The sequence below is a fragment of the Mytilus californianus genome, unplaced genomic scaffold, assembly GCF_021869535.1.
Source record: "Mytilus californianus isolate M0D057914Y unplaced genomic scaffold, xbMytCali1.0.p SCAF_12, whole genome shotgun sequence".
NCBI classification, from domain to species: domain Eukaryota; kingdom Metazoa; phylum Mollusca; class Bivalvia; order Mytilida; family Mytilidae; genus Mytilus; species Mytilus californianus.
In genome coordinates, this window is record NW_026262604.1 from 4108426 (window position 1) to 4136117 (window position 27692).

The 27692-nt window shown below is 32.5% G+C and overlaps 1 protein-coding gene and 1 long non-coding RNA gene across 2 annotated transcripts; one reads left to right on the plus strand and one right to left on the minus strand.

The window, feature by feature from the left end:
* Positions 1-2152: 2152 nt before the first annotated feature.
* LOC127721234 (uncharacterized) lies at positions 2153-10338 on the plus strand. Its single transcript, XR_007991086.1, has 3 exons — positions 2153-2297; positions 3356-3687; positions 10140-10338. It is a non-coding gene; the product is annotated as an uncharacterized LOC127721234 (long non-coding RNA).
* A 6444-nt stretch (positions 10339-16782) lies between these two features.
* On the minus strand, positions 16783-26408 carry LOC127722247 (endoglucanase F-like; the record flags this gene model as incomplete). The annotated part of the gene is given in 9 exon segments (XM_052229143.1): positions 16783-16787; positions 17600-17790; positions 20012-20177; positions 20738-20894; positions 21931-22081; positions 22734-22839; positions 24231-24390; positions 25094-25278; positions 26219-26408. Coding segments are annotated over 9 exon segments (1311 nt in total), but the record flags the coding sequence as incomplete, so codon positions are not given.
* Positions 26409-27692: the final 1284 nt, after the last annotated feature.

Genomic DNA, 27692 nt, shown 5'->3' on the forward strand with positions numbered 1-27692 from the left:
TGGTTCTCAAACAGAGATGCATAATATAGATCTAAACATTTTTTTCTTTTCAGGAAGGAGTTATTTTTGAAAAAAAATTATAAAATTCAACACTAAAATTTGAATAAAAAATGTTTTTGGGTTGTTCTAAAAAATAAATAAGGTTTTTGAATCAAGATGGGAACACATTCTTTGACCTAAACGAAAGCCCCCACCCCCCCCCCCCCTCTTTTTTTAGCCACACAAACCCACACGATGAATTGTGGGGTCCAAAAGAGATACAAGACACCTATTTTAGTAAAGCAAATTTGACTGGCAGTTTTGCGAACGGCAAAAATCTAACTGCTGTTTGTCAATACCTTCGACCTATATTCCAAGTGAAAACAATTACTTAAAATAAAAATAAATCAAAATTAAACTACATGGGGGATTATTCAGGGTATTCTAACTTAGTTGCACCAAAAGGGTATCTTACTATACCAAATTAATCCTTGATTCTTCAAAGTTTAGTTTAGCCATAATAAAAAGGAGTATATAACAGCAATAGAATGTCATAAACAGTGCAGAATTAGTCTGTTCACATTTCAGGCAAAATTTATACTGTTGAGATAGTGTCAAGACATATTTAAGACTGTCAAGAATGTGTCGAGACATATTCAGACATTATTTAGAATGTCAAGAATATCTCGAGACATATTCAGACATTATTAAGAATGTCAAGAATATGTCAAGACAGATCGATACAAATTTGAGACAGTCAAGAATTGGTCGAGACTAATATAGACTCTTATCAGATGATACAGGAAGTGTCGAGAAATTTTAAGACAATGTTCATACTGTCAAGACACTTGTCAAGAAAAATCAAGACCTTATTAGACAAATTCATACTATGTCAAGAATTTTTAAAAATTATTCAGACAAATTAAAAATGTCGAGTAAAAATTCATGCAAATTCATACAAAAACTGGTCTTTTCAGACTTTTTGACTTTTGTAGTGAAGGATACATAGGGAACGTCATAAAAAAGGCACATACTTGTATTATTACTTTACTATTTCCTTATTTGGTGTTTCAAATAATTTTTGTAAAAATCGAAATGAACGACGAATCCTTATCAACTATATCGTCTAGACATTTTAGCGGAACAAAAATAAATAAAATTCGGTGACGTTATTGATGTCCACTGTACCGTCACCATGATATCTACTTTATATGGAGAGAGCTTTTATAGGCTGTGCCTGTTGCTCAATCCTTTTCATATCTTAATGAATAAAATATGTTTAAAATCAAATCAAATACCTACTCCGTAACGCTATTATACCATACAATGTCATGACACAAATCGTGAGTGCGTATAACCCATTCTCCTTATTATTGCTAATGCTTAAGCGTAATTTATTGATAAGGAAATAAATTGACTTACTTTAGGAAAATTGCTGCTGTTAAAAAATATGAAAATTGGCAAATGAATATACTGCAAGTGCAAGAAAGTTACTGTTCATACTCCATCTTTTCTAATTAAGACAGGGTTTCATATTTTTGTTTGTTTAAAATGTTGGTATTGTTCTTATAATAATGATTCAAATATCGATTTCCAATCCTTGTATCTATGATGAGTTTATTTGTAACCACTAGGTCAATGTCACTGCTGGTGGAGTTTTTATTCCCCGAGGGTATCACCAGCCCAGTAGTCAGCACTTATGTGCTGAAATGACTTATCATCGATATGGTCATTATTATTAATTAACTGTTTACAAAACGTTGAATTTTTTAAATACTAAGGCTTTTCTACGTCAGGAAAAGGTTACCTTAGCAGAATATGGCAAAACCTTTTAGGAACTTTTGGCCCTCAATGCTCTTCAACTTCGTTCTTTATTTCACTTTAGTATCTATGATGAGTTTATTGATAGAATAAATCAAAAAATATTTCCCATCTGGTGCATTTTACGTTTTTACAAAAGGTAAAATCAAAAAATGATTTTTATAAATGAAAAAAGGAGGAAAATTCAAAACAAAAGTCCTTAATCAAATGGCAAAATCAAAATCTCAAACGAATGGATAACAACTTGATACCTTATAAAATCTATAATAACTGTCAGTTGAAAAACGGTAGGATTTTTTCTATATCTAATACATCATGAACAGTAAATTATAAAACCTGATTATATTTTTCATTTGCTACAACTGTTTTAAGAAAATAGGTGTATGGAATAGATTGAGATGAGAAAAAGGCTTTGAACAGATGTACCTATCGGACAACATGACTGTGCTTCATCATTGTTCAATCATGGACTAAGATAAAGATGGAAGAATTTGACGGTGAAGAATTATAGCTGACATCTTCAGTTTATACATGTTTATCTAAAAATGAAACTGCAGAAAGTATTAAATTTTGGAACAATTCAAACAAAATATTGCATTAATCTGTGAATTTAATGTGTTACATTATATTTCCTTTTTACTTTCACAACTTATTGCATATCATTACAGTTTCTGAATAAATTTTATCATTAGTTAGATACACAAGACGATAAAAACGGGATGAACAAGTCAAAGAAAAAGGAGACAATACTTTGCCAAAATGCATTTATTTAAAATGTAATATCAATAATACATTATTTAACTTTCACTACATTTAACAATTCAATGGACCAAAGAACTAACAAAAATCCGTGGTAAGAATGCTTGTGATTGATTACGTGTCTAACATTCTTGTAACGATCAACTCAACTTCGTTTAAGAATTTTAATCCTGATAAGGAAGTGTGTGTGCATATTTTATTTTCTTAACGTGGCTTGTGGTATATTTAGTGATTACGTATTGCGTTCATGTTAACCTTGTGAAATCACAATAAAAAAATATTAATATAAATACAAAGCTGATGGAATTTTATTCAAAACGTCGTTTGGTTCTTGATCTACTACAGTGAGTATATCGTTACATTAGTAAAGTATGTTTCTATATTTTCTTGATATTGATGTTCTAAAGAGACATTTTTTATGATGTCCGATGTCTTCTAAGATAATATTATGCCAAGTCATTACTAAGTTGATGATTACCTAGAGCTCGGCACTACCTATTCAACATGCAGATATATCGACCAAGTGTTATTACATGAAAATAGAACTTGTCAACTAGGAGAGAGTTAACCATATGCACGCTCTGCTTTAATGTTGATACACAAATAAAAAAAGACAGTTCACAATGTAATATTAACACAATAATTCATTTTGAATGTAACCCATCTTCTGATAGGCTTAAGTGTTTTGTCTATCAGCTCATATACATAGTACATAGTACAATAGCGGTACTTTATGTCTTTTGGACAATTGATTAGTTTTTGCGTCATTCCGTTCTACGTTTTTATTGTTTTGTAGATGTCATAACTTCTACAGTTGACGCTTGTACAGTTGACGCTTCTATTTGTCATTTGGTCAGTTGTCATGGAAACCGTAAGCGGGGAGAGCTGTTTCAAACCTTTTAGATATCATTGCAGGAATTGCACACCCGGAACACCTTGCTGTGGGATTAAACCATGTAACATATTGTGTTGTGGATGTAAATGTTGTACAGAGCCAAGAGGAAAACATTGTTATGGACGTGGAAATGGATGCAAGTGTTATAACGCCAAACGAAAACGACGTCATGTGTCAAATGATACTACGGATATTTCTGCCTATCTTACATATATTGGACTAGATATCAACAAGTGAGTATAAGCAACTTAGATATCTCATAAAAAAGAAAAAAAATGTCACAAAATCATTAATCTTTATAACCATACATATCTATAAAATTTATTCTGAATTGTTGTCCGTTATCGCTTTTTCAATCAATCCCTTGGTTAATCTGAATGGCGCTTTTAAATACAGATGTTTCTAAGTACGGTGGATTCATTTATTTTCGTGGGTACCAATTTACGTGGGTTGCGGAAAATTTGCCTTTTCGTGGATATGTAATTTCGTGGTTTTTCCAAAGTCTGCATACGACCTGATAGAAAATTTGTACTTCGTTAAACATTTAAATTCGTGGTTCACCTGTACCCACAAAAACCATGAACATTGGTATCCAACAAATGATAATGAATACACCGTAAAAGATTGCTTTAAGTTAAGAATAAGGAATTCACTTGACGATAAAGTAAAACATTCTTCACAACCATAATATACAGATAGGGGTTCAAAAGGGCACCACTACAACTGGATTATACACTTAGTTATGTAGTAGGGCATTATTGAATCTTGATTTTGCACTTGATTACGTAGTATATCATCACTGAAACTCGATTAGACACTCGGTTATGTAGTCGGAAATCATTGAAATTCGATTAGATACTTGACTATGAGATAGGCCATCCTTGAAACGCGATTAGAAACTTATATATGTAGGGTGACATCAATGAAACTCAATAAGACTTTTGCTGGTTTAAAAGGCTTAATTTAAACTCGGTAAGACACTTCGTGGTGTGAAAAGGTATCATTCAGACTTGATAATACACTCGGATATGTAGTAAGACATTGTTAAAAATCACTTACACACTTGTTTATACAGTAAGACATCATTGAAACCCAATAAGACACTTAGTTATGTGGTAGGACATCATTGAAACTCAATTAGACACTAGGTTATGTAGAAGGATGTCGTTAAAACTCAATTAGACACTTCGTTATCTATTAAGACATCATTGAAACTCAATTAAACACTTGTTCATGTAGTAGGACATCATTGAAACTCAATTAGACACTAGGTTATATAGTAGGACATCATTGAAACTCTATTAGACACTACGTTGTATAGTAGGACATATTTGAAACTCAATTAAACACTAAATGATGTAGTAGGTGATCATAGAAACTCTATTAGACAAAAGGTTATATAAAAGGACATCATTGAAACTCTATAAGACACTAGGTTATATAATAGGACATCATTGAAACTTTATTAGACACTAGGTTATATAGTAGGACATCATTGAAACTCAATTAGACACTAGGTTATGTAGTAGGATGTCATTGAAACTCAATTAGAAACTTTTTTATCTATTAAGACATCAGTGAAACTCAACTAAACACTTGTTCATGTAGTAGGACACCATTGAAACTCAATTAGACACTAGGTTATACAGTAGGACATCATTGAAACTCTATTAGACACTAGGTTATATAGTAGGACATCATTGAAACTATTAGACACTAGGTTATATAGTAGGACATCATTGAAACTCAATTAAACACTTGATGATGTAGTAGGTGATCATTGAAACTCTATAAGACAATTTGTGAAGTCGTAAAGCATCATTCTAAAAACGATAAGACACTTGATGATGTAGTAGGTGATCATTGAAACTCTATTAGACACTAGGTTATATAGTAGGACATCATTGAAACTCTATTAGACACTAGGTTATATAGTAGGACATCATTGAAACTCTATTAGACACTAGGTTATATAGTAGGACATCATTGAAACTCAATTAGACACTAGGTTATGTAGTAGGATGTCATTGAAACTAAATTAGACACTAAGTTATCTATTAAGACATCATTGGAACTCAATTAAACACTTGTTCATGTAGTAGGACATCATTGAAACTCTATTAGACACTAGGTTATATAGTAGGACATCATTGAAACTCTATTAGACACTAGGTTATATAGTAGGACATCATTGAAACTCTATTAGACACTAGGTTATTATAGTAGGACATCATTGAAACTCAATTAGACACTAGATTATGTAGTAGGATGTCATTGAAACTAAATTAGACACTAAGTTATCTATTAAGACATCATTGGAACTCAATTAAACACTTGTTCATGTAGTAGGACATCATTGAAACTCTATTAGACACTAGGTTATATAGTAGGACATCATTGAAACTCTATTAGACACTAGGTTATATAGTAGGACATCATTGAAGATCAATTAAACACTTGATGATGTAGTAAGTGATCATTGAAACTCTATTAGACAATTTGTTAAGTCGTAAAGCATCATTCTAAAACCGATAAGACATTTGATGATGTAGTAGGGTTCCTTTCAAAACTCAATAAGACATTTGGTTATTTAGAAGGAAATCATTGAAACTTAATCAGACACTTGGGTTTTTAGTAGGACATCATTTACACATATGAATTTATAAGCCTGGTACCTTTGATAACTATTTACACCACTGGGTCGATGCCACTGCTGGTGGACGTTTCGTCCCCGTTGGTATCACCAGCCCAATTGTCAGCACTTCGGTGTTGACATGAATATCAATTATATATCATGTTTATAAATTTACGTATTAGAACAGTATGCTTTATTCGAAATACTAAGGATGTTCTTATCCCAGGCATAGATTACCTTAGCTGTATTTTCACAACTTTTTGAAAATTTGGGTCCTCAATGCTCTTCAACTTTATACTTGTTTGGCTTTTTAACTATTTTGATCTGAGCGTCACTGATGAGTCTTATGTAGACGAAACGCGCGTCTGACGTATTAAAATACAAGCCTGATACCTTTGATAACCATTTACACTAATTACCCACTTGATAATGTCGTCGGTTATCATTGAAACTATGTTAGACTATTGGTGAAGTATTAAGGTTTCATTCCAAACACGATCAGACACTTGATGATGTAGTAGGGTACCTTTCTAAACACGATTAGATACTTGATGTTATTCCACTATATGTAAATATTGATAGCTAAACGAACATTTCATTGGTTGAGACTGTCCCATGTGATATTTAACAAAACATCATATTCCCCTCTGAAAATCATATTCAATTGTCATATTCCCCTTATTCGAATTTCTCAAGATTATACTAGAGTTATCCTTCTTTGAACAAAAAATGATGAATTGAAAAGTCTAGAGAGCTTCCGAATATTTTTGTTTGTAAACAAAAATGGCCAAACGATTTCATGTGGCAGACGACGATGAAATTGAAGAATTGTTACAAAACAAAGATTCACTAAACACAAAAAAAAGTACTGCAGTTGCAGTTAAATGTTTCCGACATAATCTTGAGGAGAGTGGGAGGGAAAACACAAAATTTGAAGAGTATGAACTTTCAGAACTCGACGTTGCACTGAAGAGTTTTTATGCTGGTGCTCGTAAATCTGACGGAAGTTTGTTCAAGAAATCGGCTATTCAAAATGTCAAATACGGATTAAAAAGATACCTACATGAAAAAAGAAACATTGACATAAACAAGGACAATGAATTTACCAAGAGCAATTTGATATTCCAAGCAGTTAAGGTTGATTTAAAGCGCAAGGGCTTTGCTAAAGTTGATCATTATCCTGATATTTCTGAGGAGGATTTACAGAAACTTTACAGTGGTGATACCCCTGTTTTGACGTCAATACTCCTTATGGTCTCCAGTTCAAAGTTTGGTTTGAGTTAATGCTTTTCCTGTGTAGAAGAGGTCAGGAAAATTTACGTACAATGACCAGAGATACATTTCGTGTGAAAAAAGATGCAAGTGGTACGAAATATGTTTACCAAAACAAGGATGAACTAGACAAAAATCATAGGGCCAACACTGATCCATCTGACTCAGTTACAGAAGGGAGGATGTACGAGAAGAAAGGTAATTTTCCATCTTGCTATTTCTTATTATTTTTGTGCATATATACATGTATTATAAGACATTTGTAAGAAGATGTGGTATGTCCAATGAGACAACTCTCCACTCAGCGACCAAACAAAATAGAAGTTTACAACTATAGGTAACTGTACGACCTTCAACAATGTGCAGAACCCATACTGCAGAATAATCCTTGCTTGGTAGATATATTGTTTAGTAACAAAATGTATAAATTTATGAATAGAACAAAAAAACAAATATACTTTATATATGAATTGGCATAAAATACATGAAAAATGCATTATTGCTGAAGAAAAATTACTATACGCGCACAAGAATATTAAAATAAAAACATTAGAACAGATCTTTGACTGCGTTTTTTCATCACAGAGTCTATAAATTCAATTCAATCATGTCAATTATGATATTTCAAAATAAAGAAATTACAGAAAATTTATTTAAATACATGTATAACTGTCAAAAGATAATTAACATACAGAATCAGTAAAATTACATAAATTTTGTCAGATGGTTTCTAATGAAATTGCATTCATTGTAGTTTTAATGTCTAATATGCTTTATTAAATTGCTATCAGAGAGAAAAAAAAACAAACAAAATCTAGTATTAAATATTTTTATTAAATTTTTCAGGTGATTTGAAATGTCCAGTAGCTTCTTTTGAAAATTATATTTCAAAATTGTGTCCAGATCTTGAAGCTTTATGGCAAAGACCAAAAGCATCCTCTGATGTGGGTGAATCTACATGTTATTGCAAATCTCCTCTTGGGAAAAACACTCTGGCTGGTATGATGTCTGAAATATCTCATATTGCTTTATTGTTTATGGCATATACCAACCATTCCATTAGAGCTACCAGCATCACAGTAATGGACGTAGGAGGGGTAACAGGTCGTCACATAATGAAGGTGTCTGGTCACAGAAGTGAAAATTCATTAAAATCCTACTCAAACCGTGTTAGTGATAAAAAAAAGAGGGAAATATCTGATATTTTGAGCAAGGCAATCTCTACAAATAAACAGGAGCATTCATCAGAAATTGAAAATGTAGTTGTTGAAAAAACTTCTGAAGTACTGCAGCCTATTCCACCACAGGAACTTTTAGAACTGTTTTCAAATGATATGGAACTGGAAGAAGTTAATGAAAATGTCTTGAGTGATATGAATCTAATGCAGGGTTTGAACACAATTAATAAATCATGTGATATGAAAGACAATCGTACACAACCATTGCAAGAAAGATGCATGAATGTCCAAATGAATAAAACCAATCAGGTTGAGTGTTGTGGGTCAAGAGGATTTTTTTCCTTTGTTCCAAAAAAAACAATACCTTTTGACACTTTATCACTTTTTTCAATTACTCATAAACATACATGCACATGTAGCAAAAACATTTAATACTCCAGTATTCACATACTTTATTACATGACAATCATACACATGTATTTGTTATAACTTTTTATTTTGTTTTGTTGTTATTGTTGAAATAAAAAGTTGCAGTTATCTTTTATTGTTGTATTATTTTCATTGTTTTCATATTCCATTTCAGGAAGACAAATTAAATGTAGATAGTGGAATAAAACATTCATTTCCCTTGCCTTCAGGAAATATGAAGATTTGTTCACCCTCGAAAAGTCATATTTCCCTCGGGCGATGCCCTCGGGAAATATGACTTTTCTCGGGTGAACAAATCTTCATATTTCCCTCAATCAAGGGAAATAAATGTATAATGTAGAAATGTACCTTTAAAAACTCGGGAAATCACAAGACTATGTAGTAAGGCATCATCAAATTGGTTTTCTTATTTTTCATGTACGTGCAAAAGTTTTTGGCTCAATATTTTGTTGTCGCAGCACGTGTTTATATTTAAAGCTATGTCATTGGTTGACAACGTGCAATTATATCTTACAATAGATTCATTAAATGAATAGTTTACAAAAATTTCGCAGAACAATATACCGTAAACCAAAGGTGGAGCGATAAGAACCACACCACACATCTAGTCAGCTTATGTTGTCTTTTCCAAAGATATACGAATGCAACTTGTTCATGCTAACTATACACATTTTCTTAAGGATTTTTGCTACTCTTGTTTTTTGTTTTTTTTTGCTTTCGTAGGATATCTTCTATTCAAAATGTATTTTTTTTGTTTCCTAATCTTTTTTTTATAATTTTATAACATATAGTGCAAAAAGTCATTTTGAAAAAAAGTATCTATAACGGTCTTTTATAAAAAGCACATATTTAGAATTAATAGAACGAAAATTTAGGTATTAGATTTATGTCATCTTTATACGCATTCTACACTCACAAACGAAAATTTAGGTGTTAGATTTATGTCATCTTTATACGTATTCTACAATCAAATAAAATCAAACTAGCTGTTTATATGTAAAAAAATCACCTAAATTCCCCAGGTTTATTATTTATTTTCTCTTTGTACCTGTACACATCCGGCGAGAGAAATCTTTTGAATTTGTATTGATTATGAACAGTTAATGTACTAAACAATAATGAAATCTATTATATTTCACTAATTGTTTTTCACTCTTTTTCTTATTCAAAGAAATGGCATGATGGAACAGTTTGAGATCAATAAAGCCTTGAAACATATGCATATAACGGAAAACATGACCTTGCTTCACCATTTGTCAATAATGGACGAAGATAAAGATGGAATTATTTCTCTGGAAGAATTTGTTAGAAAAAAGTAATATTTGACCAAGAACATAATTCGTTTTATATCTAAAAGTGAAGATTGAAAAGGTAGAAAGTATTCATTTTGAAATGAAATAAAACAAAATAGTGTTTTACTTCATGTTTTTTCTTCTTCTTTGATTCGAATTATTTTACTTTCGCCAAATATCGACAAGTTTCGTATAACTTAATTTTTTTTTTATTTCTGAATTCAATTTAATCATTGAGTAAATACATAAGACAATTAAAAATGGGAGGATGATAACGAGGGGTCGAAAAGTCGAAGATAAACAATACAACGACAAAAGTAAACTACGAAAAAACCAAAGTCCACAAAACACTTCATACAGAAATTAGCATCCTTTTCCGTTTTAATTGTTTCACATTAGTCACTGCGGGGCCTTTTATAGCTTGCTATGCGGTATAAGTTTTGCTTATTGTTGAAGGACGTACGGTGGCCTATAGTTGTTAACTTCTATGTAAATTGTTCTCTGGTGGAGAGTTGTCTTATTGGCAATCATACCAAATCTTCTTATCTTTATAATTAGTTTCTGCTTTACTAGCGACACCTGCTGTGTTATTTCCGTAAAAATACGTTTATATGTTATGTCATGTGATAAGAAATCGTACAATGGCAGATTGGTGAATGCCTTTTGTGAAACGTGACGTGATTACAATATTCATCATATAACGGTTTGAATTTGAATATAACATTTTTTTTTCGGGAGAAAGGATAGAAAAGACTTCTAGAAACAACACAGAAATTGAAAAAAATCATATAAAATAGCATTAATTACAACACTATAAAAGTAACAAAAAACCTATAAAAGATTTTAGATTGTCATATGTCATATTGACATTCAGATAGATAAAAAAGAACTATGATGTCAACTTTAATAGAAAGCAACCCAAAAGCTTAAAACCAAAAGATTAAAAGAGTTTCATATTATCCATAAGCTTCTAAGAAATTTAACAGAAATATTTAAATATTTGCCCACATAATTTTCGAAAGGCAACAACAGCACGAATTCAGCAAGTTGGCCACTGACGAAGTTCCTAACAAGACACAGAGGTCCCATTGAAGTAACTAAGGCAGTTGCCTCAATAATATCAGTTAAAAAAAAAGAAACAGAAACTACCCCTTGTTATGCAGTTCTAAAGGACATACACTAGAAAAATTTCCTGAACACCATTTCTATCAGCATTCAATGCCGGGCTTCAGAGTTTTTTGTAAAACTAACTTTTTTAGTGGAAACTAGATCTGGATACCTAACAATTTACTGTTTAGTCTATTTTTGATATTATCCATTTGGCTTGGTACTTATACATCCCGTCATTATGTTATTGTGCTATGGTAAGTTTTTGTATTCCTGTCTTTCGTTTTTGCTTATGTGCTTTGTCTTTATGCATTTTTGTCTTTCTTTGATGACATATTTGTTTGTTTTTACAGTGATTCAGTTTATAACACAATGTTGACTGCTGTACCCCAATTTTCGACAATTTTACCGATTATGTCTGTTTGTTTTGTTCACACATTGTTGTCAATCTAAGACTCTCTCATCTTGCAATAGTATTAAAACATTTGACTCTTCTACACTTTACACAAGTATTCCCCATTCCAAACTAAAAGACAAACTGAAAGAGTTGGTATTACTTTGTTTCATTAAAAAGAATGCCGAACGTAGATACAAGTATCTTGTCTTGGGGAGGGATAAATCCTACTTTGTAAAGAATCACTCTAATTCAAACAAAACATTCTCTGAAACTGACATTATCAAGATGCTTGATTTCTTGATTGACAACATATTTGTTACGTTTGGAGGACGTGTTTTTCAACAGACTGTCGGAATTCCAATGGGAACCAATTGTGCCCCTCTTCTTGCCGACTTGTTTCTCTATTATTATGAGGCTGACTACATACAGGAACTTCTTAGGAAAAAAGATAAGAAGTTAGCAATATCCTTTACCTTTACGTTCCGCTATATAGATGATGTTCTCTCACTAAATAATAAAAAATTTGGTGACTATGTTGAACGAATCTATCCCATCGAACTAGAGATAAAGGATACTACAGATACAGTTAAGTCTGCCTCATATCTTGACTTACATCTAGAAATTGACAATGAGGGTCGGTTGAAAACAAAACTTTACGACAAATGAGATGATTTCAGCTTCCCAATTGTGAACTTTCCATTTCTATGCAGCATTATTCCAGCAGCGCCTGCATACGGAGTATATATCTTCCAATTGATACGATATTCCCGGGCTTGTATTTCCTATCATGATTTCCTTCATAGAGGATTGCTGCTCACAAGGAAGCTATTCAACCAAGAGTTCCAAATGGTGAAGTTGAAATCATCCCTTCGTAAATTTTACGGACGCCATCACGAGTTTGTTGACCGTTATGGAATAACCGTTTCACAGATGATATCGGATATGTTCCTTATGTCGTAACTACAATACCCTTCCCTTTTCACGAATGTGACCTACCGAATTAGACTATTTACCGGATTTGTAATAACTTAAGCAACACGACGGGTGCCACATGTGGAGCAGGATCTGCTTACCCTTCCGGAGCATCTGAGATCACCCCCAGTTTTTGGTGGGATTCGTGTTGCCTAGTCTTTAGTTTTCTATGTTGTGTCATCTGTACTATTTTTTGTCTGTTTGTCTTTTTATTTTTGGCCATGGCGTTTTCAGTTTGTTTTCGATCTATGAGTTTGACTGTCCCTCTGGTATCTTTCGTTCCTCTTTTATGTGACTGTCATATAAGTGAGAGGTTTAGCTAGCTATAAAACCAGATTTAATCCACCATTGTCTACATCAGACAATGCCTGTACCAAGGCAGGAATATGACAGTTGGTATCCATTCGTTTGATATGTGTTTGAGCTTTTGATTTTGCCATATGATTAGGAACTCTCCATTTTGAATTTTCCTCGGAGTTCGGTATTTTTGTTATCTTACTTTTTCCAAAGTTCTTTTAAAGTAGATACAATCTACGCATCGTTCCTCTCACAATAGTGTGCATAGCATTTGATTTTTCTACCTTTTACACAAGCATTTCTCATCCCAAACGTCAAGACAAATACATAGATATGGCCCGACTTTGTTTGAAACAAGAATGACCAACAACAAAGATAGAAATATCTTATTGAATGGAGGTATAAATTAAACTTTGAACACAAACCACTCTGATTCAAACAAAACATTCTCGAAACTAACATTATCAACATGCTTGACATCATATTGTTTACTTTTAGAGGACGTGTTTTTAACAGTCAATTGGCATTCCTATGTGAACGAATTGTACTCCTCTTTTTGCCGACTTGTTCCTTCATTCGTATGAGACCGACTTCATACAGCAGGTTCTTAGCAAGAATGAAAAGAATATAGCATTATCATTAAGCTTCATGTTCAGCTATAAAAATAATGTTTCATAATTTGCTCATTTTTAAATGTACAAGAAATATTGGATAATTCAGTTAATAACTCTTTGAGAATTTGATATATGAAATGTTTTTTTAACAATTGGAGACGAATAAATATAATTTAACAGCTTGCTTACTAATGCTATTACGAATTAAACTATATGCATAAGTTATTTAGTATTACATAAATTAATTAAACAAACGGATCAATGCAACATGTATACATAATTTCGTTCATTTCTTAATTTGACTTACAAATCATAATGATTGAAATTCTTGTGTTAATGTGGTTGATGCAGATATGATCGCCAATCTTAGACACCATTTAACCATTTGTTTAGTTTTCATGGCATATAGTTTAATTCGATCCAATTATTCTGTACTTTAGTGTAGACAGCGTTGCCCAGGTGTTCAGATGGTTGTGGAGATGACTGGCTTTTTTTCGGTCAGGTACATATTTCAGCTTAATAACTATCTCCATGCTTTATTTTCAAAGTATAATTATAAATTAATTAAAAACGAGGTGTAAAGACAAATAATCAATGACCTAAAATGATAATAGAATTAGCAAGGGTATACAATTTTAATTTATATGAGGTTTTTGACACTTCTGATGATTGAATGTAACTTGTAAATGGGCCAATAATATCACACCAACTGTTATCTTAGTTAATCTTTAAAATGTATATACTAAACATCTCCAACTTGGTAAATCCAAAGCCTGGTACCTTTCCTATACTTCCACCTGGTACCGGCGTCTGCTGAGCACTGCAGTGTAGACAGCGATTGTCAAGGTGTAAAAAAGTGTTGTTATAACGGTTGTGGACATGAAGCAAAAAGGATCAGACACAAGTAAAACATACTTATAAAGTCTTCTCCAAAATACAATATATATAACAACATTAATTGAATATGAGCATGCATTATATAAAATAAACAACATAAATATTACTACAGTATACTGAAAAAGTAAAGAGGATGAAGAAAGAACGACAGAGATTATGATAATGATGACAGAAATACTAGTTAAACATGTTTTTCATTCCATCTCTTTTCCATTGATTTGAGTTTGATCATATGATTTTTTTTATGTTTTATATGTTTTATTCCTTCATGGTTGATTCCCCTCATATTCTGTTGTAGCCTTTCTTTCTCCTCTCTTGATATTCGTGGGAGAATTTTGTCGGGACGTTGAACAATAATTTATCATTGTCCTCATGTCATGATGTTTACAAAGACCCGTGTAACGTTTAACGGCATTGCATGTGTTTATACAATTTAAGCATGTAAACAACAGAGGACGTTCACATCACAATCATTATCATATTTTCACACTCGTTTATTTCAATGTATGATGTTTGTCAAAGCTAGGTTTTTACAAATTACAACATAAATTTATCTGAATTACACCAATATTCAAATATATGAACACCATATGCTATACCTACTAAAATAATAGATGTTAGTTATCCTCTCCTTTTGTACTACTAATCTTTTGAAGCAAAATGTAACCGCATTAGTGGTTTTAAGGTATAAAGGCACGTGCAAAAAATGGTGACACAATTTCGATAAATTGAATAATTGGGAGTCGCTTGCTGAATGTCCAGTTCTCAAAGTAAGATCAACCTATATGCACATGGGCAATGAAATTCGGCCTTGCAAACAAAAACACACACGAACCTTCAGATAGTTTTGTGTAATGGTCATTTACTTAAAGAGCGCATAACACTCTTCCCCACACAATGCATTGAATTAAACGTTCCCTTTTAGATCGGACGTAACCGTTCCTGTCAGTTCAACTAGATTGATCGAAATCATTCAAATCGCAATGATTCAGTCTTAAATAACAAGCGTATTTCCAAAATCATAATTTTAACACATATAACTTATGTTACATACAAGTAAGTTCAAGAAAACTGTTTCGTTTTGTGTTTCAGTTTTTAAAAAATGTTTGCACATTTAGGTACAAGTTTATCGATGACAAAAACAGGAACACATTCCTGATCTTCTTTTTTCGTGATCTGTGTTTTCTAACAATATATGCTTGACAAACACAAATTGAATATCATGTTAGTTGAACCATGTTGATAAAAGTACAAAGCATTTTCTTTTAACAGTAAAATGAGACTGTATTAAACAAATGGGTTACTGGTTCGTACAGTACGTAAAAATTCACATCCACGTTCGATTGGACAGGGGATATAAATGAACAATGATGAATGTATCTTGGTTTTTCATTAGACTTGCCTATAACTTATCTGATCTTGATTCGCCGTAGAGAAGAGTGTGTAGGTATAATTTTACATAGCAAAATTCCTGCCCTTTGCCTGGAGATATCAGCATTAAATGATATGTAATACTTATATATTTATATCTTTGGAACATCTGCTGATTAATTGTTTTTTTTTTTGTTATTGTCTTGTGTGAGTGTGAGGTATTTTGACACTGGAGAGGTGTTGAATAGTAAAATATTTCATAATAATCTGCGGCACCTAAACCTTGAAAAAAATACTACCTGTCATAGGATATTCCACAAACTGACTAAGATAGCATAACATACCAATACCTTATCAATGAATCACATTTTGAACGCAGGTCATGACCAATATTCCGTCCAATGTCAATCGTCTCAAAGGATATAACCGAGTACATGTGTCTTTAGTAATATATATGGATATTTTCACAAGGGTTTTAAGATATGATATAAGTGTCGTCTTTACGTGCAAGACACTCATGGGTAGTCAGGGTCGGTAAACCCCTTCCCCCTTGTCATCGTCTTTACGGTTTTAGGAATGAAAAGAGACCGAAGAAACCAAGGGAATATTTAAAACGCACACGTCGGAGACAAAAGCCTGAATACAACATCATATTGTTTTTATGATTTAAGAAATAATGGAAGCTCTATTATGTTCTTTTTTTCATGCCAAATCATTTCGAATTGACAGTCAGTAATATTGTGCAACATTAGGGACACGTGTGGAATTCGTAGAATAAACTGATGAAGAGATACAGTATAGACACATAACCCTCATTAAAGGTCGAAACTTGACATCTTGGTTTCGTTTTCGTTTGCTGCATTGATGTTAACCTAGTTGATTTGTTTTCTGTTTACGTTTATTCACATATTAAAAAGGCAACTGGTGAATATGGTGAATAGGATAATTCTTTATTTTGAACTAATGACAATTTTCAGTGTAGAATATTTCTTGGATGTAATGACTTTAGACCTACAAAGAAAACAAATGGAATTAATCTAACATCATAGTTTTTAAACTTCTTACAACATTATTTTTAACACTTGAAATATATTATAAAAACAATACTGACGATTTTCGTCTTGATGTGATTAATGCAGTTCTCATGTTTCTTACCTTAAATGAATTTAAGGTATTCAAACTTCGTTTCAATTTTTTCGAAATTGACGATATATGTTACAGTTCTATATTTCTTAGGGTACATAATGTACCAAGATATAAAGTTAATCAACAGTGAAATATGTATGTGACACATTAATCGTGATATTATCAAGTGAAATATTGAAGCTGATATGGACTTCAATTTTAAGAAATCGTAATTGTTTGTTTGCTTTATTCCTTAGTTATTAATTGTAGTGAATTACAAGTACTACATTTTACATTTGTCTTTTCGGGACCTTTTGTAGCTGACTATGCGGTATAGGTTTTGCTCATTGCTGAAGGCCGTACGGTGACCTATAGTTGTAAACGTCTATGCCATTTGGTCTTTGTAGGGAGTATTCTAATTGGCAATTATACCACATCTTCTTATTTTTATAAAGACAAGTATATATGTAATCAACACACTAAACTATAAAACAAGATTGTATACACGTAAAACTCCAGGAGATAAGAATATAATACTTTAAGGCAGTAATTATATTACCTGCCACTGCTCCTTGGAAACCAGCATTATAATCAAGTGCCACCTCGTTGCGAACGTAGTCTGTCCTAACGTCATCGTATTCATCGTTTTGTCCAGGACCTCCTACTAGTGCACCGTACAATATATGTGGATTCGGATACATCATATCTAGGAAATCATGTGAACAAGTAGCTGGAATTACTGGACATGAGCTAGAAAAAATATTTTCGTATTAGCTATATTGAACCAGCATGAACTTTACGACCAACTGATCTCAACCCAGTTTTTGTTGGGGTTCGTTTTGATCATTTTTTAGTGTTTATATTGTATTGTGTAACTTGTTATCCGTTTCTAGTTGTTTTTCATTTTTTGACCATGGCGTTGTCAGTTTATCATCGAATTATTTGTTTGGTTATACATTTGATATTTTCGACCTTTCTTCTTTGACAAATCGGAAGTTGTTTTGTTCATTTTTGCCTTTGGTTCTGGTTGAGCAGTTTTTCGTTTTAACATTGATTCATTTTCTTTAGTATCTTTTAGTTTTCTTCTTTTACAGTTGACAACGGATATTTTGCTATTTACATGTTTTAGTAGCCACAATTTCCTTTGCCTTTCATCGAGTACTTCAATCCACGATTATTTTACATCGAATTAATTTTAGTTGGAGCACGAACTGCAAAGCTCATCCGGAGTACTGAAGTTTACCCTCGTATTTTGTTGTTGTTGCAGTCAGATTTGCCCAAACAAACAACTTTTTAGCATAGCATTTTGTGGATTGCTGTGTTTTTCTGTGCCTGTCAGACAAGTGAGAGGTTTAGCTAGCTATAAAACCAGGTTCTATCCGCCATTTTCTACATAAGAAAATTCCTGTACCAAGTCAGGAATATGGCAGTTGTTATCCATTCGTTTGATGTGTTTGAGCTTTTGATTTTGCTATTTGATTAGGGACTTTCCTTTTTGAATTTTCCTCGGAGTTCAGTATTTTTGTTATTTTACTTTTTTCTGTCTTTCAGGGTTGTTTGTTGTTTGTTAATCGACGGGTTCTGATTATGATTGCTCTTTTGGTGTCGGTCTCCTCTCTCGTATTGCTCTCTCACATAAGATAAAATATGGTTTCGTGTAAAAAATGCAAGAAAAAGACACTTTATTCATTAGACGTGAGCTGATCAACATTTTGTCTCGAATAAACAATATGTTGTATAAGTTGTCTTTACTTGAAGCTAGGTTTCGTTATCTACGATTGCTTTCAGATCGATACTTTGTATTAATTATGTTAGTTGTTTCTTTTCGTTTGTATCGATCTTACGATTTTTAAACCATTTTAAGCATGTTTTAAAAGTTTGTTTTTTTGTTGGGCTGTTATAAAATTATCCCAGGGTAAGGCAAGTTCAGGTGTCAGAAAACATGTTTAGCCCGCATATTCTGTGTGTGCCTCACTCATGGCAAGCGGTTGTTATTCAGTAGATGTCGCTTCTTACTGTGTGTCATACACTGTTTTTGTTTTTTTTTGTCGTCTGTTGTTTTGTTTCAAGCTGTTGGTTTTTTTTATTGCTTAACCTTTTGTTATATCGGGGTCCCTTAAAGTTTATTAGGCATGAGTGTTGTTAATCGACCGTACAGTGACCTATAGTTGCTAAAAGCTACAACATTTGGCATCTAGTGGATAGTTCTTTCATTGGTAATAAAACCACATCTCCTCCTTTTTTGTTATACTAAGTAGTCACCCGAAAAACAAAAAGAAAAACAAAAATCCATCCGAATTTTTTTTTAATGTTGTTCTCACGTCAGAAGAAACTCTTAAAATCCTAAAATGTGAAAACCAATAAATGTATAAATCATACTTGAGGAGCCAAAAGAAAAAACACGACCCCCACCCACACACACACACACAATAACAATAAAAACAAAAAAAAAACAACACATTTCCAGTTGGGTTTAAAATATAACATTGGTAGAAAATAGAATAACAATATTAGAAAGTGGCTAATTATGGAAATCATATTGGCTTAGTCATTCAGTAAAAGGTGGGCAAATATTTGTGGTTAACATTGGATAAGACATTTCGGATACATTAAACATGTAATATGCAACCGGTACTTTGACGTTTTTATGTAATATGAATATCACTTGTGGATGACCTTCTTATGACCAATTTTGTAGACGTTTAACTTTTTTGGACTGGTTTCTTCTGATAGAAAACGTGTTTTTAATTAAACCAATTATACAAATACAAAATGAAGAAGCTGAAAATGTGAATATTTTACGGACGACAAATGACGCCTAGTGATGGCAATATTTCACATTGTATGCAAGTAAGATCGGCGTAAACAGTGCATTCATACAGAAAAAAAACCATAAGAGAGACAGTCATAATACTTTGCAAGAAAATCCGTTTCACTGACTATTCATTCAATAAATTCAATATACACTCACGCTGCTCTATGATGTTCGTGTGTTGGTGGGTTAACACCGTATCCTACAACATAACTTCTTCCAGTATCTCCTAAGATATAACCTATTTGACTTTTGGCCCATTTTCGGTATTCTGTGGGGTTAATTCCAGCTTCTGCCGCAATAAGTGCAAGAAAAGCTTGATTTGCTAAAAGGAAGAGATGGTTTTTCGAAAATGTATACAAATATGTTAAATGTTAATCCAATGTCGTCGGTGAGTAGTTTATTTTTGTCATTTTTTTAATGTTATGGGTCAATAATACTAGTACATTTACAATTTGAAAGTGATGATCGACTAATGTGCACCTGTTGTTCGATCTTTTGTTTACAATGATGTGTTTAGTATACTATTGATTATCTTATGTCTTTATATTTTTTTGTAAAGGCGTTTTTTATTTTTTTTTCGACTTATCAGCTTGAATATCCCTTTGGTATCCTTCGCCTCTCTATTTATTTCGATATGAACAATTATAATGATGTTAAATAAATTATGTGCATCAAACTGTCTATCATTCTCCTCCTGTCATGTAACAAATAGAAATAATATTTGTAATAAAGTTAAGGTTTCGAATAATTCATAGACTCGGTACGACATTGAGTTTGAAATATTGAATATACATCTGTCTTCAGCAACATAATTCGTGTGGCCTTTTATGTGTCTTTTGATTAATTTAATCGGGTTGTTGTCCGATTTTTTTTTATATTTACCTGCATGTCTGAGAGAACCCCATTTAGTTCGATATGCAAGGCCTTTTGGTGTGTAAGGAACAGCACTTGGACCTGTTGCCCCTGGTAACCAATTTCCAAAAGTAGTTTCAATGTCTTGCTTGTAAACATCCTTCTTGGTGATTTGGTATAGTAAAACCTACAGAAACGATAAAAACAAACTCACTTTGTTTTTCTGACATCAAAACAACATATAGATTTCGATTGACACAGTTTGAGGAAGAGTTACTATTCTGTTGTCGCCATGTTGCAGGTGTATGTACACACATTCCTTTAAAAAATAATACAAGTTTGACTTCTAATACTGACGGCTAAACTTAAAAATAAGTTGTTTTCTCAATATAAAAAGGATCTATTATCAAACTAGGTTTTACAGCAAGTTCAATTTGGTCATCCGACCAAGAAAATCAAACATTCCCCCTCCGAAGTGGCGGGCAATGTCAATATGTCAAACTCAAATTACTAAGAAACATATCGACAGTGACAAAAAGGGCGAAAAATGTAGGGTAGAAATTTCGAAGAAATAACATGAATCATTAAGTCATAACAATGAAAATGTTGTAATGCTACTATGAACAACGAACAAATTACACGGTCGCAACAAAAATATATAGCATTTCCAAAGAGCGTTTAACATACATAAGGTATGTATATATATATATATATATATTTTTTTTAAAGTCGGGAGAGACAAACGTGGTTATCAATTCAATGTATATCCCAAATGAACTAATAACAGAGTAAGGTAATGATCACTACGTTACACATGTTACACAAACTGTTTTCATCGACATTATACCAGTTGGTATTTGATCAGTTTTAGATATTACCGGATAATACATCGAAACCATTACATGCACAATGGTGGTTACAAGAAGACATGTCAATGCAAATCAAACCGAAAAACCCAAATACCAGAATGGCATCTAAAGGCAACATAGACTGCAACAGTATACAGTTGTCCAATACAATGATCCAAGCTGTATGTTAATCGTCCCAAATCATTAAAATGTGAGAATGCATTACGCAGAATTTTCAGAGATCTGCTATCAACAACAAAGTCTTCGCGTCCTGATTCAACATTACACATTAGCAAAGTGTGTTAAGCAAGCAGCAATCAATCAATCAACTTTAATGATGCCGTGAAATTTGTACCGGTTAATGTAAATACTTACCATTGATGCCGTATACTTGTTCTCCTATGATTGCCCCCACTGATTTCCGTGTTGATGAAGAGATTCTGCGTCGGTCAAGTATTGGGAGTTATTTGTTGCTAAATATAACATTCCTGCTCCTACAGCCATTTCATCTTTATAGTCGCTTGTTCTGAAAACAAAGAAGTTGCTGATATCAATATGGCTTCTTTCACTTTTTATTTTCTGACTCGTGAATACATTACACTTCTATTTTTGTTTGTTCATGTCATCAAAAAAATGTTAGGCGATATAATTTGCCTTTGTCACTTGAACTCTCGCGAGACATCTTTTGTGGTTTTTTCTCTTTAACGCTAAACTCAAATCGTTTAATCGGTATAGCGTATCGGTAAACTAGAGTCTTCTAATGTTTACCTTCTTAATAAACAGTAGTCAAATTGTAAGACCAAACGTGTTTTCTGTTTTATTAAACAGTATAATAATAAGTTTAGAGGCGTTGATCTTGTTTTTGTGTCGATTAAATATATCTAAAGCAGTTCATAAATAGAAATTTGGAAATACATAACCAAAACAAACAAATATTACATCACGTTATTTCATTATGATAGCGACTTTAAAAGTTACATGTAGGCTTATAACCTTGGACAGTTGTAAACATGTACACTAGAGATCAAACAGTTTAATTAAGATGAAAAGGTCTTCACTAAACAGACCGATCGAAATCACAAAAAATCAAAAGGACTCAATACACAAAGTATCAATATGAAAGAATTTGCAGTTGCATGATTAAAATATTATTCTTTATTTATTTCAAAGTGTAATACCCATAGCCGGCTCCTTTAACACTATCCCTGAATAATCCTGGATAAGTTTTCCCAAACGTATAAATATCCTTTGAGTGATTCAAAAGCTTTATAGAAAACGCTGGATCTGAAAAAAGAGTGGATATATATGTAATGACTTATATTAGTTGTATCAAATAACGGGTTTTTATGTGTATTTTTGTAATAGGTTTTTCGAGATTTAAGATAATACAAACTTATCCAACTTTAGACGATAAAATTGATGATTAATTTAAAAAAAATAAGCGCCCGCTGTACTATTTAAAAACGTTCCCTTGTGAATCTCTATTTAAAAGCACTTGTTTCTGTATGAATAATTTAAGTATATCGTATTCATCGTAGAGTACTTTAGACGACGAATTTAATGTATGTTGGAACTTCTATACACTATATAAGACAACAACAAAACATACATGTTTGCTAGCTTTACTTGAGTCAAAACATTTGTTCTTAATGTTATTTATTTTAATTTTTCTGTGAAAAAAATCAAATTAAAAACAAAAAGTCTTATAGTTTTGTAAGTCAGACGCGCGTTTCGTCTATTTAAGACTCGTTCATCAGTGTCGATTGAATCAAATTAAATAAAAAACTAAAAATAAAATATGAAGTCGACAAAAAATCTCAATGTAAAACCACGTGATCTCTGTATCTTCTTTCTTTTCTGTATGCATACCTTAATAAACGCTTTACATTTATAGTCAATAGGCGTGTTAACGCTTAAAAGAAACATATTGTTGCTCAAAACAGTGCACTCTTGATTCTGGATAAAATAACGAGCCTTTGTCTTCCGATCACGTGATAGGTGAACAATTCAAACAAGTCAATATGACTAGAAACAGTCAATTGCTTTGCTTATTGTTGAAGGCCGTACGGTGACATATAGTTGTTAATTTCTGTGTCATTTGGTTTATTGTGGAGAGTTGTCTCATTGGCAATCATACCACATCTTCATTTTTATAATTGAAATTGCGGCAATGTTTATTGCCTAAAAACAATATCGAAATAAGTATTTCATTTATATTTGATTTGCTTTTGATTTCTATGTTACAAGATGTGCACTCATGATTATGTTGATACTCACTTCCTACAATATGATATGACCATTACATATAATTTCAAATGTGTGTAAGGTCATCAAAATTCTTGGCTGAACACAATACTATAATGCCAAAATATGCTTGTTTTGAGATCTTTTCATTATTAGACAGACCACAAGCATATCTATTTTTGTATTGAGACTTACATAATTATGTAAGGACAGAATGAATCTTGGATTCAATGCAGTACTTTATAAAAATGGAAATACAGGTTAATTCTGACAGTGTTTCATCAATATTAAGATATGAGCGAAGGCTTTGTTCAAAAACATGTCTTGTCGCCAGCTGTCATACATTACAAGTTTAATGTTAAAGTGGGTAAAATATATTCAAGAGTATCCAATTTTTTCTATAAATAATAAATAAATCTAGAATGTACAACCTTTATCTTTAAACACCATTGATGCGACAGCCATTGCGACTGCGTATTCCCCAGCTACGTCACTTCCTGGTTTATCAGACGTCACTTTAAATGATGGTCTATCCATCGTCATGTCCTCTGGTCTTCCCCAGAAAGAGTGATCAAGGTTACCATCTCCTACCTTTTTATAAGAACATTTTTTAATTTACGAACATTGCAAATGAAATCTGTTAGTGTTTGATTTTGTCAAAACTCTCTATCTCTCTCTCCAACTCTCTCAACCGCAGGATTTAAAAAAAAAATTGATTCGAGCATCTATGAGACAACTCTGCACAAGAGACCAAATGACACAGATATTAACTATAGTTCACAGTACGGCATTCAACAATGAGCAAAGCTCATACTGCATAGTCAGCTATATAGCCCCGAAATGACAAATGTAAAACAATTAAAACGAGAAAACTAACGGTTTATATATATATATATGAAAAAAGTTTTTTCATCAGAAGATTTCAAAATATTGTTCCTTAATTCGCTTTAGTCTCAAAACAAATAGTAATCACTGTATTTTGCACATTCTTCCGTTTTCATTTTAGGATTTTGTGGACGTTATTATTTTTTTGGCAATATAGTTGTCTGTTTTCATGCAACGGTGTTTGTAATATTTTTTTCTATTGGCACCTTGGAATTTCTCACATTCTTGATTGGAATATGCAAAATAAGTTTGAAACCAACGAAAGATAAGCACCAGATATTGTTATTGTCATGATATCATGTAATTACAGAAACAGTCTTTGACGTATCAGGGACAAGGGTTATTACAAGGATTTCCAAGTTTCAGTTAACATCACTTTTGCATAACCTGTTTATGTTATTAAACATACCTGAATATAAAGTTCATTTTTCCCCGTATGACATTTGAGTAACCATTCTAGCGACCAACGAATGCAGTCGTACATTTCATCCAATTGTCCACTGGCATTGTACGCGTCTTTGTATTGAAGGAGACCCCAGGTCAGCAAAGTTACAGCACTGGCTTGTGGAAGTCCAAACTTAACATGATCACCAGCTGCAAAATGATCCATTATGAATCTCGATTTAACATATCTTATATTTTATACAATGAAACTTCTTGTTGTGAACTGTCCATATGAAGCGTATAACAAGAACTTTATATGTATTATGTATTTCATTTTTGATACTAGTACTATAATCCAGGGATTCATGTTACCTCGTGGTATGTTGATACTATTTGTCTCTTTTCAAGGCATCAAATGTAACCTCCAAGTTCTGACCGAAAGTGGTTGCGAATTTGTCCACCCCACATCAAAAAGAACGCCCCACTTTGAAAAAAAATATGATTGAAGCCCATTCTGTGGATAGCTGATACACATGTACACACAACCAAAACTAAGACGTTGAACTTATGGAAGTAATGATTAACTGGGAAAAACTATTTGACGTAGCTCGGTACTTATACATCCTGTCATTGTGTTATTATGCGATGTTAAATTTTTGTATTATTGTCTTTCGTTTTTGCTAATTTGCTTTGTCTATATACATTTGTGCTTTTCTTTGTTGATATATTTGTTTTTTATAGTGATAAAGAATATTACACAGTGTTGACTGTTGTTCCCCTATGTATTACATTTTTACCTATTATGTCTGTTTGTTTTGTTCATACATCGTTGTCAATATAATAGAATTTTAGGCGAATTTTATCCGACTGTTATAAGTGAAATGTTGAGGTTGCTTTAAAACCACCATTTTCTACAAAAGAGAATACATGTACCAAGTCAAGAATATGACAGTTGTTTTCCATTCGTTTGATGTGATTGGGTTTTTGATTTTGCTATTTGTTTAGGGAGTGTCCGTTTTCAATTTTCCTCGGAGTTTGGTATGTTTGATGAATTACTTTCAAATACGTTTCTAAATAACGTTATTTATTATACATTAATTTATGGGTGATCTATTATGTGATTTTGTTAAAGTGCCGAAATTGAACATACCATCATACCATCCACCATTTAAATCCTCTCCATTTTGTCCCCTGTCATTCAGTGCTGAGTCTTCTCTCCACGGTATTGGATTATTAGCAGGAAGTTTGCCCGACCGTTGAGCGAGATAGAACATGATAGATTTCATTAGGACTTCGTCGTAATTGTACTTTGTACCATCGGCTACAAATAGAATTTCAAAGTTAATTAAAACGAAAGGTTTTTTTCATTATCAATGTAACATCTGCTTTTTCGATTGATCAGACAACCACTATATCGTTCTTGAACAACTATCGTAATGTCAAATTAACTGATACCAACAGCTCCTTTTCTAATAAATGACGACGGAAATTGCCAAATAACATCGTTTATCGATCGAAAGATCGTCTTGACTATGCCCGAAAGACCAGATCCATGGAACCATTTAAATCTTCATTAAGAAAACAATGTCACGGTACTATTTCTTTTGTCACAGTTACTTACTATTGGAGGTTATTGGTGGTTTGAAATTGTCATGCCCCATGTTATGCAAATACGCCTGTGCAGAGGGTACATTTCCGTCCTTTGTTGTTCCTTGTATCATAACATCGAACAGGTGATTAGTAGTCTGAATGCCCGTGTGGTCTTTGTTAACGAGATAATGAACTGTTTCATTGCTGGAATCTTTTACATATTCTATACCGACTGGTGACTAAAATGTAGAAAAGTGAACGACTAGAAGAGGACTGATTTGTTATCAATGTTAAAATAGTTAAATCAGATAAGGATTGATTTGTATACGTATTTAATATTAAAATAGTAAAACTTGATACGGACTGATTTGTAGTCAATGGATATATATTGAAACTAGATAAAGATTGATGTGTAGTCAATATTAAACTAGTAAAACTGATGCGAAAGAGGCCACCAAATGACAAATGCTTTTAACATAATAGTAATGTTAACATAAGGAATTACAGGCTATGCAAAATTAATTAGTAGGTCCATTCAGGGTTTTAAATTCACAATAATTTCACTTGTACGACGGTCTTTCAGTTGTAAATAAGTAACAGTTAGTTTTGGAGCTAACATATCAATACAAAGCCAACGTCAGCAAACGGACAAGCAAAAGCAAGAGTTATTGTCGGGTCTCTAATACGTACGCGAAACAGAAATGCTTACTGCAATGGAGTTTTTGTCATATGTGTCTGATGCCATGGAGTTTATATTGCTATTGTGTTTATTGCCTAGGGATCATTCTACTATAAAGGTTATCTCTTTTGTGTGTCACTTGATCTTTAAAAACCAAAATTTGCTGAGCACAATCTTAATTTCCGAATTGATGTTGTCTCCACAGAAATAAAACGCGAATAACATCGTTGTTGTTTATCAATTATATGAGACCACATACGTGATAAAAGAATTAGGTATTAACGATTTATATGAAAACATAAACTCTCAAAACACTTACCAAAAAATGAAAAGAGGATAGCATTAACCTTCAACT